The sequence below is a fragment of the Saimiri boliviensis genome, chromosome 5, assembly GCF_048565385.1.
Source record: "Saimiri boliviensis isolate mSaiBol1 chromosome 5, mSaiBol1.pri, whole genome shotgun sequence".
In the NCBI taxonomy this organism is placed as follows: Eukaryota; Metazoa; Chordata; class Mammalia; order Primates; family Cebidae; genus Saimiri; species Saimiri boliviensis.
This window is the reverse complement of record NC_133453.1, coordinates 40,039,765-40,053,837: the sequence shown is the minus strand read 5'-3', so window position 1 is coordinate 40,053,837 and position 14,073 is coordinate 40,039,765. Positions and strand designations below refer to the sequence as shown.

The window sequence follows — 14,073 nt, the reverse complement described above, 5'->3', positions numbered from 1 at the left end:
TACTAGGCTCTGCTAGGTTACATAATTCATTTGCTCCTCTGGATGGCCTGTGAGGTGGGTTATAGTATCTCCATTTCCTAGGTGAGAAAACAAGACTGGAGAGGTTAAATGGCTTACCTAAGCTATAGTGTGCTGGTAAGTGGCAGAGCCACTATTTGAACCCAGATCTCTATGATGACAACTCTTTTGTCCATATGATTTGATGCCTCAAAGATTCAGGCCTAAAGTGTACATGTGTACCATTTTCTTTGTTTTGACTTCAGAAACGAATTTTACCTGATTCCTGTATGTTGTCATCTTGTGTACGCCGGGTCCCCACAGCAGTCCGGTTTATAGATTCCCTTATCTGCAATTCTTCCCGTTCCTTCATGGATTTGAAGGCTCTCCTTTCTTCCTTGAATGACTTTGCCTCCCTCTCCTTTGCTGAGAGTTGGGACAATGTTGGATTACTGGTAGAACCAAGCCCACCACATACTGTAAATACCCTCTTCCTGACGAATGACCTGACTGAGGAAGTGATGGAGGAGGTGCTGCAGAAGAAGGCAGACCTCATTCTCTCCTACCATCCGCCTATCTTCCGACCCATGAAACGCATAACCTGGAACACCTGGAAGGAGCGCCTGGTGATCCGAGCTCTGGAGAACAGAGTGGCTATCTACTCTCCTCACACAGCCTATGATGCCGCACCCCAGGGAGTCAACAACTGGTTGGCTAAAGGGCTTGGTGAGAAGCCGCTTTCATATTTGTTATTTTACCTACAAATACTTTGAAACTTTAGAATGTCGCCGGGCGCGGTGGCTCAAGCCTGTAATCCCAGCACTTTGGGACGCCGAGGCGGGCGGATCACGAGGTAGAGAGATCGAGACCATCCTGGTCAACACGGTGAAACCCCGTCTCTACTAAAAATACAAAAAATTAGCTGGGCATGGTGGCGCGTGCCTGTAATCCCAGCTACTCAGGAGGCTGAGGCAGGAGAATTGCCTGAACCCGGGAGGTGGAGGTTGCGGTGAGCCGAGATCGGGCCATTGCACTCCAGCCTGGGTGACAAGAGCGAAACTCCGTCTCAAAAAAAAAAAAAAAGAAACTTTAGAATGTCTTTCCAGTAAAGTTTTGACTGCTTTCGGGGTGGGGAGGGTATCATTCCATTTGTATATAATTTTAAAATAATGTTGCTGCAATTTGGCAGTTAAATTGCATTTGAAAAAGGAAACTTTTTTTATCTTTATGGAATAAGAAGAGCAGAAGTCTTCCTTACTGGACTGAGCTTCGTGATTCCTCATTTTTGTGGCCTAATGCCTGTCACCTAGGCACTTGAAAAATGCTTGTTAAATTGAAAGCTCAGGTCTCTCCAGAATACACTTGATATGTCAGGTAGATAGATGTGAGGGTTTTAATGAATGTTTTTAGTCAATGTTTACCTATGCCTAGCCCAATGAGGGAATGATACATGCATTTTAGCTTTATTTTAATAAGTCTTTAGTTTACTTGTTTTGGGCTAAAGCTTTTATAATGATATCTGTATTACTATGGTCAAATAGAGTACGAGCATTTGCAACCTGAATAATGGTTTATGTGGGTAGATTTACCAAGCAGTAGACAATTCTGTGTATTATCTAAAAATGTATGAATCAATCTTTTTTGTCCAAGTTTTTTAGAGATTTAAGAATCTTTTGGAAAATAATTCTGAAAATAATTTGACTTTGTATGTCCATACCAAAGGCCTAGATTATGGGGACTGGTGATGTATATCTAAGGGATATGTTTGTGTGTGTGTTTATGTATTAGATAAGCATGAGAATGAATCTTTTAAAAAAGTCATTTCTTAGAAATTTTGCCTACAATAGTTTATCTTTTAAATCTTAACCTCTCATCGCCCAAAACTCCCATTTTCCCACAATTATTTTCTCTAGGAGATTGTACCTCCAGGCCCATACATCCTTCCAAAGCTCCCAACTACCCTACAGAGGGAAACCACCGAGTAGAATTTAGCATTAATCACAGCCAAGACCTGGACAAAGTCATGTCTGCAGTGAAAGGAATTGAAGATGTTTCTGTCACTTCTTTTTCTGCTAGGTACAATTTATTTTTGTCTTTTTTTGTGTGTATTTATTTGTAAGCTTCTTCCTTACAAAGTCTATAACCCTGGTATTTAGGCTTGAAACAAATCATTTTCTCTGGAGTTGGTTTACAAAGCAGCATACTCATTTGTATGTGGGTCCTGGAGAACTATTGACTTTTTTTCAAAACAATAAAAACGATAAGTAACACTTAATTGAGTATTTTCTATGTTGGGGGACGATACTCTGCATTTTATTTATTTATTTATTTATTTAATTTATTTATTTGAGACAGAGTCTTGCTTTGTCGCCCAGGCTGGAGTGCAATAGCGTGATCTTGGCTTACTGGATCCTCTGCCTCCTGGGTTCAAGTGATTCTCCTGTCTCAGCCTCCCAAGTAACTGGGATTACAGGCTTCCACCATCATGCAGCTACTTTTTTATATTTTTAGTAGAGACAAGATTCCACCATGTTGGCCAGGCTGGTTTTGAACTCCTGACTTCCAAGTGATCCGCCTGTCTCGGCCTCCCAAAGTGCTGGGATTACAGGCGTGAGCCACCACACCCAGCCCCACCTCAGCCTCTTAAGGAGCTAGGACTACAGGTGTCAAAGGAAAAATACATTAAGCGCCTCTTTAAAAGGTCAATCATTTAGTTATTTAGGGCAGAGAAAGGACGTTTTTCTTTTCGTTTTTTCTTTTTGAGAAACAGGGTCTTTGTCACCCAGGCTGCAGTGCAGTGGCATGATCACAGCCTACTGCAGCCTTGACCTCACATGCTCAAGCCATCCTCCCACCTTAGCCTCCCTAACAGCTGGGACTGTAGGTGCTTGCCACCCATGCCCAGCTAATTTTTGTATTTTTTGTAGAGACAGAGTTTTGACTTGTTGCCCAGGCTGGTCTCCAACTCCTGGACTCAAGCCATGTGCCCCCTTTGACCTCCCAAAGTACTAGAATTGAGCCACTGCCCCCAGCCTAAGCTCTCATTATTTTTAATTGCTTACAGGTTTTTTGTTTGTTTGTTTTGTTTGTTATCATGGATGAAGGGTAGTTTAAGCATTCCTCTTCCTACTCATGGACCTATTAGTTTGGTTCCAGTTTTTCCATATTGTAGATAATATCTGGGTTTTACCATTAGATAGGGACCAAGGCATTGGTTTTCTTTCTTTTTTAAAAAAAATCCAGATGATTGCAGTGTTTATAATTAATGCTTCTAGATTATTTTTAAAGGTGTCTTTTTAGTTCTAGAATTTTGTGATCATATTTAGAGTTTATGGTTAAATGTAAAGCTTTCTTGATGCCAATAATTTTGGAGCGGCCCCAGAGGGTGATCCAAGGACCCCCTACATGATTGTTAATGAGATGATTATTTAAAATGCAGATTTTTGTATTCATCTCAGATCTTTCTAAGTAAAATGGAGTTTGCCTGAGAATCTGTCCAGGACATTCTTGGATTCAGTGTTGTTTTAAAATTATCATCTCTAAGGCTTTGAAAAAATTCAGTTTGCCCCAGCCCCATTCATAAATGTTCTGTTTCACTGGTTTTGTGGAAGGATCCAGCAGCTGTTATTTTAAGAAGCTAGAAGGAATTTTTTTGTTTGTTTTGAAACAGAGTCTTGCTCTGTCGCCCAAGCTGTAGTGCAGTGTTGTGATCTCCACTTACTGTAACCTCCACCTCCCAAGTTCAAGTGATTCTCCTGCCTCAGCCTCCCTAGTAGCTGGGACTACAAGTGCCCACCACCATGCCTGGCTAATTTTTTTGGTGTTTTTGGGAGAGATGAGGTTTCTCCATGTTGCCCAGGCTGGTCTCGACTCCTGGGCTCAAGCGATCTGTCCACCTTGGCCTCCCAAAATACTGAGATTACAGGTGTGAGCCACTGTGCCAGGAAATTTCTGATGCAGGATCAGGATTGAGAACAGTTCTTGAACGGTGGTTTTAAAGTGAGGTCCCTGGACCAGCAACATCAGCATCACCTGGAACTTGCTAGAAAGGTATATTCTCAGAGTCCCACCTAGATATATGAATCAGAAACCCCAGGGGTGGGGCCCAGCACTCTGTGTTTTAATAAGTCCTCCAGGTGATTTTGATGCATACTTGAGTTAGAGAAATGCTATTCTAGAAAACCGATTAGTTTATATTAAATGAGTTATATTCGTTAAATCCTTAGCTCCATGTAAATGTAATCTCCTATTATAGTAGGTTTGTAAACTGTGGATTATCTAAAATACATTTTGGCTATATTTATCCTAAATGGAATGATTCCCCCCCACCCCCAGGATTGATGATGAGGAACAAACACGGATTAGTTTGAATTGTACTCAGAAGGCTTTGATGCAGGTGGTAGATTTTCTTTCCCAGAACAAACAACTTTATCAGAAGACAGAAATTCTGTCACTAGAGAAGGTAATAAAAATATTTTGTATTTGATCTTAAAATACTGTGCATTTTCTAACAACTTTATTGAGGTATAACCAATATAAGAATCATACATATTTGGTATGTACAGTTTGGTGAGTGTCATTACTTTGCATTTTTCTGCAGGGAATCCATTTGTAAATTATTAGATCAACAGGCCATTCACTGTTACCTAAAGTACAAAATGGCAATGAGAGCATAATATTCTCTGGGAAGTAATTGAGAAGGGAGACATTTCAGGAATCAAAATGTTGGTACTTCAGGGTTACAGATTTGGTTACAAGTTTGCTCTCTCCTTATGTTACTCCCTCTGCCTGGACCATGTCATTCACTTTATAGCCATTCATATGATGATGATTCCTATCTTTTTGGCTTAGAATGCTTTCTTAAGGAAAAAAATAACAAAAACCCATATTTTCAACTACTTTCTAGATGTTTTCTACTTACAAAGCCCACAAGTTTTTCAAATTCAATATATACAAATATTTATCCCTGCACCACCCCTTTGTATCTTTTTTTTTTCCTATTTCATATTTCAGTATCATTATTTACTTTAGTTTCCAAGTTTTCACATTCCTCCTTGACTCCAAGCCCTGCTGATTTTGGCCTCATATCTATATAGTGTTTCTCCTCTGTATTGGCTCTGCCATCACAGTAATTGAAACTCTCATTTTCTGCAATGAGAGTGGTGTCACTGAGCAGCTAGGAGGCAGTCCAGGCTCTTTAGCACAGTGTCGGAAGCCCTTAATGATCTGCTGCAGCCCGGGCCTCTAGCCTCCTCTCCTTCCACAGCACATGCTCTGCACAGTAGCCAGAGTGTTGTCTTTTGGATCTGCCTGCCCAGTGTGTTCTCTCAAGCCTTTGGCACCTTTGTCCATGTTCTTTCTGTTTAGAATGCCTTCCTCCATCTCATTATACCTCTGTCCTGCCACACTGCACTTGACATCACCTCCTTTTAAACTCTTTTTTATTTCCCCTTTTAAAACTCTTTTTAGGGCTTTCTCTAAGACCTGAGTCCTTCCTCCAAGTACTCCCAGCTCTCCCAAGTCACAGCTCATTTAGTTTGACATTCCTTGTGCAGCTGCAACAGTAGCACCTACTTCGATGCAGGTGGTAGATTTTAGCACCTATTTAAACAGTTTTATTATTTTGTTTATTTTATTTATTTATTTTTGAGACAGGGTCTGGCTCTGTTGCCCAGGCTGGAGTGCAGTGGTGCAATCTCAGCTCACCACAACCTCTGCCTCCTGGGTAGCTCAAGCCCACCTTCCATTCAGCCTCCCAAGTAGCTGGGACTGTAGGTGCATGCCACCGTGCCTGACTAAATTTTGGATTTTTTTTTGTGGAGATGAGGTCTCACTATGTTGCCCAGGTTGGTCTCAAACTCCTGAGCTCAAGTAATCCACCCGCCTCAGCCTCCCAGAGTGCTAGGATTACAGGCATGAGCCATCGCACCTGGCCTGATTATTGATTTAAACATCTGCTTTCCCAGGAAAGTGTGAGCTCCTAGAAGAAAGAATGTTTTTGTCAGGTTTGTATCCCCACATTTAGCCTGGAGCTTGCTATAGTAACGTCACAATGTGCATGTTGATTGATTTTAGCATTTGTTGTCTTAGGAGTGACAATGGACAACATTTCTAACTTCCGTTTCTCCTCAGCCTTTGCTTCAACATACCGGAATGGGACGGTTATGCACACTGGATGAATCTGTCTCCCTGGCAACCATGATTGATCGAATCAAAAGACACCTAAAACTATCTTATGTTCGCTTAGCCCTTGGGGTGGGGAGAACTTTAGGTAAATACATCTTCATTTATCCAGTATGCCTACTGTTAACATTGGACAAACTCTTGATTGTATTAGTTGAAACTCTTGATTGTGTTAGTATGTAACAGAGAATGTGTTAGCAGCTCATGGGAGATAACTGGTTTACTTTATCGATCAGGGTGGGCTAGGTTCTGCTGTGGAATACATCTCATTGACTTAATCAATGAGACTATTTCTCTCTCATGCTATTTGTTCATTAAGTTGGTCATTGTAGGAAGTATGGCCATTGTGGTTGCTGTTGCAGAGGGAGAGAGTTTTGGAGGGTCTTAAACCATCAGTTTAAAATTCCAGGAAATGATACATGTTACTTCTGCTCAACTCATTTTCCAGAATTAGTCATGTTGCTCAATACAACCAACCGAGGCATAAAGTGCAGTGTTACCGTGTGTCAAGAAGAGAGCTAGAATCACGATCGCTATAATTACAACATAAATTTTGCGCTTTATAAGACGTAATATTTTCTAGTGAGGTGCTACTGAGTGATCTGATCCACTGCAGTTTCTAAGTATTGTGGTTTTTTTCTTCTGGCTTTTCCTAGTTCTTTTGAGAACAAAAAGAGGGAACAGACATTTGTTCAACACCTGCAGTGAGCCTAGCATGGTACTGATTGTCTGTCCTAAGTATGTGAGCTCCCACCAGCAAAAGGAGTGGGGCACAGCAGTTACAGGTGTGGATTTTGAGCTCAGACAACCTGGCTTCAGATTTGTCTGTCCTGTCTGTTTGCTGCATGACTTTGACAGGTTGTTTATGCCCTCTGTGTCCCAGTAGCCTCATCTGTAAAAGCTGCATTAATAATAAAACCTAACTCAGAGGGTCGTAGTAATCCATGTGACATGGCACAGTGACTGGCTCATATTAAGGACAGTTAAAGTGTTAACTGTTGCTAGCTATGTGGATAGTATTATTTCTCACATTTTAAAGGTGAAAAATTGCAGTTCAGAGAGATAAGTAACTGTATTAGTCCATTCTCACACTGCTGTGAAGAAATCCCTGAGCCTGGGTAATTTATAAAGAAAAGAGGTTTAATTGACTCAGTTCTGCATGGCTGGGGAGGCCACAGGAAACTTACAGTCATGGTGGAAGGCACCTTTTCTCAGGGTAGCAGGAGAGAGAATGAGTGCAAGCAAGGGAAATGCCAGACGCTTGTAAAACCATCAGATCTTGTGAGACTCATTATCACGAGAACAGCATGGGGGATCGTCCCCTATGATCCAGTTACCTCCACCTGGTCCTGCCCTTGACCCGTGGGGATTATAGGGACTACAATTCAAGGTGAGATTTGGATGGGTACACACAGCCAAACCATATCATTAACTTATCCAAAAGTCCACAGTTAGATCAAACAACTCAAGGGAGTCAGTGTCCAAAGAAAATGGATAGCAGAGGTGAGATCTGACTTCCAATATAACTCCAAAGCCCTCTCTTTGAGATGCCATGCTGCTGAATTGGAGTGACCACTAAAGAAGTGTCCATTTTAGACACCTGAGTGTGAGTGCTAAATACTTGGATTTTGGCTTGAAAATTGCCATTATTTCACTTCTCAGAGGATGCTTTTTGAGAATAAGGAGTATATTTTAAAATACTATATGTGCCAAATCCATTCGTAGCATTCCTCTCACTAGTCCTTTTAGTTCCTCAGCTTCCTCACCTGAGAATAGAGATAATACTTACCTACCTCTTACTCTTGTCTGAAGACCCAGGTGAGGTTACTTTACCTAGCAACGTGGCAGTATAGCCTAGAGTTTCACCATTAGTACTATTCATTGGTTTGTGCAGCCATGTCTGAAGGAATAATGGTGCTCCCTTCAGCGGCACATATACTAAAAATTGGATGATATAGATTAGCATGTTGCCTATACAAAGATTACATGCAAATTTGTGCATTGTTCCATATTTTGCTCAATTCACAAAGACTGTTAGAAAAAAAAAAAAAGAACAAAGGAATAATAACCATGCCTTGGATTAGCTATGCAATATCAAAGAATGATCTGTTTGTTTATATTAAAACATGTTGTTTCAAAATGCAGTAAGAACAGTTCATATACTGGTGATGAGACCAGGAGTGAAATAATTATGTTTAGGATTCTTGGTACAAATTATAGTAGTAAAATGAAAGAGAATTGTAAAGCATTGGTCTCATTTCCTTTGTTTTAAAGAGTCCCAGGTCAAAGTTGTGGCCCTGTGTGCTGGTTCTGGGAGCAGCGTTCTGCAGGGTGTAGAGGCTGACCTTTACTTCACAGGTAGGACAGCCTTTCGCTCTCTCTTCGTTTATTTTTTGCAAAATCAAAAATGGCAGATTTTAGAACAGTACCTGGCACATAGATGATACCTAATTAATGTTTTTTGAACCTGAACTAAACAGGAACTACAACAGAATTGGGAATGTATTGCATTATTTGTAGAGGGATGAAATCATTGAACAATTTATTAAATTAGCTAAAAAATTAACGGTCAGCATTTATTTTACCTACATTCTTCCTAAAGTGTCCCAAACCTTTCAGATTTCAAGTCAGTGGGATACTTTCTACCCTGTTACCTTAGCTAGGAAATGGTTCCTCTTACTCAGCCTAAAGCCAATCATCAGTTCCTATGATTCAAGCTCCCAAATCTTTCTAGAATCTTCCCCCTTATCTCTCTATACAGGCAACATCTCCTACTTGAAGTATGCATCAAGCCTCTACTCTTATCTTCCATATCTCTCCTAAAATTAACTTTTGAAAGTGTAAATTTGATGTTGTTGATTAAAAAGACTTCTGTGATTTCCTTCATCTGTCTGGTGGAGCCTGAACATTGCATCCTCTTTCCTGTAGCCTTTGCTTATGCTGTTTTCTCTGGCTAGAATGCCTTTTCCTTGCCCCTTTCCTTGTACTCCTAGAGATAAGTGAACACCTCCTCTGAGAAGCCTTCCCTGACACTGTCCTGCTTCTGCCTCTCGTGGGTCCTTATTACTTTGTCCTTGACCTCCAACGTGTGCTTCTGTTGGAAAGTTATTATTTGTCTGGCTGCTGGGCTTTACACTCTATCCTTGAAGATACTACCTAATAGGTCCTGACTGATTTTTATTCAAAGAATTACTTCATGTAGTTACTACTCAGGAATATGGGCAAACATGGCCCATTACTCCTCCAAAGGATTTGGAGGCATTTTAAGGGGTTGCCACTTTGTTTACCTGCTCCTTCTTAGGGTTAGGAAAGAATGAGTTAGGCCGGGCGTAGTGGCTCATGCCTGTAATCCCAGCACTTTGGGAGGCTGAGGCAAGTGGATTGCTTGAGATCGGGAGTTCAAGACCAGCCTGACCAACATGGTAAAACCCCGTCTTTAAAAGAAAAAAAAAAAAAAAAAGTAAAGTATGAGTTAAAGAATTACTTTTTGCACTTTGAGGACCAGGCTCTCGACTCTTAGCCCTCTGTCTATTCCCTTGGCTACTTCCATGCCTTCCTTGCCTCCCATACCGGTGCCTTATTACATAGCACACTCTCTTACAAAGGCTGCTGTACTCAAAGCATTGTCACATCCGGAAGTACCAAGGAGCAGCATCTGAGCAAGTCTGATGGAATTGCTCTAAACCAATAAATTGATTAAAAAAAAGAAAAACATGTATGTGACTATTAGCTATTTTCTATCCTTCTGAAGATAAAAGATTTTTATAAGCCCTTAAATTTCTACCAGATTAAAATCAAATTTCAATATGAACATCTTACAGTATTGTGTCTGGCTATTTTAAAATTCATTTTAGTATTTTACTTAGAAGGAAGTTCAGACATAGGCAAAAGTTACAAGAATAGTACAATGAACTGTATGCTTTTCACCTTGGTTACTAATGGTTATATTCTGCCATATTTGTACATTCTCTGTATACATGTTATATGTGTGTGTATATATACATTTGTGTGTGCATGTATAAATACATAATACATAATATACAAGTTAAAATGTTTAATATATATTGATGTGTTTCCCCCAGGACAATTTTGGAATCAATTGCAGACATGACAGTTTCTTTACCTCTCAATATTTCAGTGTGTATTATCTTCTAAAAACAAAGATATTCTGGGCCAGGCGTGGTGGCTCACACCTGTAATCCCAGCACTTTGGGAGGCCGAGGTGGATGGATCATAAGGTCAGGAGATCAAGCCATTCTGGCTAACACAGTGAAACTCCGTCTCTACTAAAAAAAAAAAACAAAAAACTTAGCCGGAGGTGGTGGCACACACCTGTAGTCCCAGCTACTTGGGAGGCTGAGGCAGGGAAATCGCTTGAACCCGGGAGGTGGAGGTTGCAGTGAGCCGTGATCACGCCACAGCACTCCAGCCTGGGTGACAGATTGAGACTCTATCTAAAAAAAAAAAAAAAGAGAGAGAGAAAACGAACAAAGACATTCTAAGACCATTGAACAGTTATCAAATGTGGGAATTTAATACTATTAAAACAGTTGATATACAGTACATATTCACATTTTCCCAATTGATAAAAATTTATAGCATTTCTTTTTCTGATCCATATCCAGTCCATGATCTCTCATTGCATTTAGTTGTTATCTCTCTTTAGTCACTTTCAATCTGGAATAGTTCCTCACCTTTGTCTTCAATAGCATTGACATTTTTAAAGAGTACAGGCTATTTAGGCTGAGCACAGTGGCTCACGCCTGTAATCCCAGCACATTGGGAGGCCAAGGTGGGCGGATCACCTGAGGTCAGGAGTTCGACATCAGCCTGGCCAATGTGGTGAAACCCCATCTCTACTGAAAATACAAAAATTAGCTGGGTGTGGTGGTGCACACCTGTAATTCTGGCTACCTGGGAGGCAGAGGCAGGATAATTGCTTGAACCCAGAAGGTGGAGGTTGTAGTGAGCCAGGATTACACTACTGCACTCCAGCCTGGGCAACAGAGTGAGACTCTGTCTCAAAAAAAAAAAAAAAAAAAGAGTATAGGCTATTTGTTTTGTGCTTCTCTCTCAGTTTGGGGTGTCTGATTATTTTCTCATAAATACTGTTTTAAAAATTAGTTTTTAAAAAAATGATAAAGTATAATGATATGTGCATGAGATAAATTCAAACAGTTCCAAGATGTTAAAATGTCTTTCCTATCTGGCTGTGGGGAGAAACAGAAAATATATTATCTGGCTAGCATTAGCTGTCTCTGGTCTGTGAGGCATCACTTTTGAGTATAACTTCAGGGATGTGCAGCCCTACCTAGAGGACTTCTGCTAAACTTCATCACCCTTCCTCTGAGCCTGAGGCAGTGTTCCCATTGTATTTAGGTTGTTAATGGTAATACCCTGCTAGACCAGCAGATGGGGATCCTGCTCCTTGCAAATGTAAATTCTCTTTTGTCTTTTCATTCTCCATTTGCTTCTTTCCCAAGCTGCCATCCTGGGCCAAGCTTTTCTTTCCTTTGGCTTCAGCTACTATTTCAGGGTCTTCACTGATTTCCCCCCTTTTATGCCTTATCCAGCCAGTGAGTTTGTACAGTACAGAGAGCCAGATTTATCTTTCCTAAAACAAGGCTTCCAACTGAGCCATCTTAGTGTCTTTTTCTTGCTTTTTACTTTTGCTTTTTTTTTTTTTGAGACAGTCTTGCCTTGTCATCAGGTGCCAGGCTGGAGTGTGGTGGCACGATCTCGGCTCACCACAGCCTCTGCCTCCCAGGTTCAAGCAATTCTTCTGCCTCAGTTTCCCAAGTAGCTGGGACTACAGGCGCATGCCAGCATGCTCAGCTAATTTTTGTATGTTTTTAGTAGAGATGTGGTTTCACCATTATGGCCAGGATGGTCTTGATCTCTTGAACTCATGATTCGCCCGCCCGCCTTGGCCTCCCAAAGTGCTGGGATTACAGGTGTGAGCCATGGCGCCCGGCCTTTTACTATTATAGATTAAGATGTTTTAAAAGGTGCTTGAATGAAAACTATTCCTTAAAGTGAAATGACACATATTAGAAGAGTGTGGGGAACTGAAAAATTCTGGAATTCAGAAAACTCATTGTTTATTTAGATGTTTTCTTGTGGGAAAATTAAAAGAAAAAACATTTTTTTCTAAGAACACTTTTTAAAGTTTTTATGCCTTTCTGTCTCTAAATATACTTCAAAATTAGACTTTTTAAAGAACAAACCAAATTGTACACAGTGCAGTTTTGCTATTAAATTAGAAGTCATTACATTCACAAACTGCATTTTTAAAAATTCAGAATATTAGGCTGGGCGTGGTGGCTCACACCTGTAATACCAGCACTTCGAGAGGCCAAGGCAGACATATCACTTGAGGCCAGGAGTTCGAGACCAGCCTGGCCAACATGGCAAAACCCTGTCTCTACTAAAAATACAAAAGTTAGGTGGGTGCCTATAATCCTACCTACTCGAGAAGTTGAGGCAGAAGAATCACTTGAACCCAGGAGGCAGAGGTTGCAGTGAGCCGAGATTGTGCTGCTGCACTCCAGCCTGGGCGACAGAGCAAAACTTTGTCTAAATAAATAAATTAAAAATTCAGAATATTTGCATTTTCACCAAATTTTTCACAACAGATGAGATTCCCTCCAGAGCTTCTAGGGACTTTGCTTAGTCAAAGAAAAATACTTTGTTTTTAATCTGGAAATAATCATAAATTCATTTCATCCTTATATATTGGACTAAGTTGATGATAGAAATATTGGTGCTTACAAAGCATAAGAGTCTGCTGGGCAGTATACATAGAATTTCCTTCAGAGGTACTTATTACTTACATAAGAGGCAAATTTTCTGAAGGCCTCATTTTACTTAGCAGTGATCATTCATTTTATTGTGGAAACACTTTGAATAGGTGTTTGCAGATCTGGTTTTGGCTGGATATGTTGTATTGGATAATTGCCTTGGGGTTTGCCAAGGAAAAAGAAGTTGGAATTCTCAATGGGATGGCTTTTATTTTTATTTGATTTATTTTTTCGAGATACAGTCTTGCTCTGTCACCCAGGCTGAAGTGCAGTGATGTGATCTTGGCTTACTGCAACCTCCAGTACCTGGACTGAAGCGATTCTCCTGCCTCAGCCTCCTGAGTAGCTAGGATTACAGTCATGCGCCACCACGCCCGGCTAATTTTTGTGTTTTTAAGATGGAGTTTCACCATGTTGGCCAAGCTGATCTGGAACTCCTTAGCTCAGGTGATCCACCTGCCTAGGTCTCCCAAAGTGCTGGGATTATAGGCGTGAGCCACTGCACCCAGATTTTTCTCTCTTTTTAAGTTGGAGGGCATAAAAGAAAACTGTACATTCACCTCATATAGAATACAAACTTGGTATTTCTGCTTTTGTGGTTCTTCATTCCACAGATTCCATATCTAGCATTTAAGAATTTGTTCTTTCCTTTTTGGTAGGTGAGATGTCCCATCATGATATTTTGGATGCTGCTTCCCAAGGAATAAATGTCATCCTCTGTGAACATAGCAACACTGAACGAGGCTTTCTTTCTGACCTTCGAGATATGCTGGGCTCTCACTTGGAGAATAAGATAAATATTATCCTCTCAGAGACTGACAGGGACCCTCTTCAGGTGGTATAAATGCAAAAACATCAGGATAACACATTCTACAAATCAGTTGGATGCCAACTTGAATTTGTAACATGAGTCAGTGGGACTGGTGTGCCTCCAGAAGAGTGTCTTAGACAGTATCATCATTTTTTGTTTGTTAATCTGATTCACCAAATGTTCTATCACTCATGAGATAAAAACTGTAATGTAACTACCATATTAAATAACAAGTATTCATTATAAACTCTAGGAAAGATTGAATAAAATCTGTTTACTTAA

General features: G+C 40.5%; 1 protein-coding gene across 3 annotated transcripts in view; it reads left to right on the top strand.

Moving 5' to 3' along the window:
• Positions 1-14,073, top strand: part of NIF3L1 (NGG1 interacting factor 3 like 1) — a 16,020-nt gene extending 1,947 nt beyond the window's left edge. For 2 of the 3 annotated variants that reach the window (XM_003925670.4, XM_074399295.1), the window contains exons 2-7: positions 264-723; positions 1,911-2,073; positions 4,333-4,459; positions 6,130-6,268; positions 8,455-8,538; positions 13,640-14,073. In XM_003925670.4, the coding sequence (XP_003925719.2) occupies positions 288-723; positions 1,911-2,073; positions 4,333-4,459; positions 6,130-6,268; positions 8,455-8,538; positions 13,640-13,824 (1,134 nt within the window). In that variant the 5' untranslated portion in view covers positions 264-287 and the 3' untranslated portion in view covers positions 13,825-14,073. The remainder of the gene's footprint in view (positions 1-263; positions 724-1,910; positions 2,074-4,332; positions 4,460-6,129; positions 6,269-8,454; positions 8,539-13,639) is intronic. The other variant, XM_010336454.3, reaches the window with a different exon arrangement.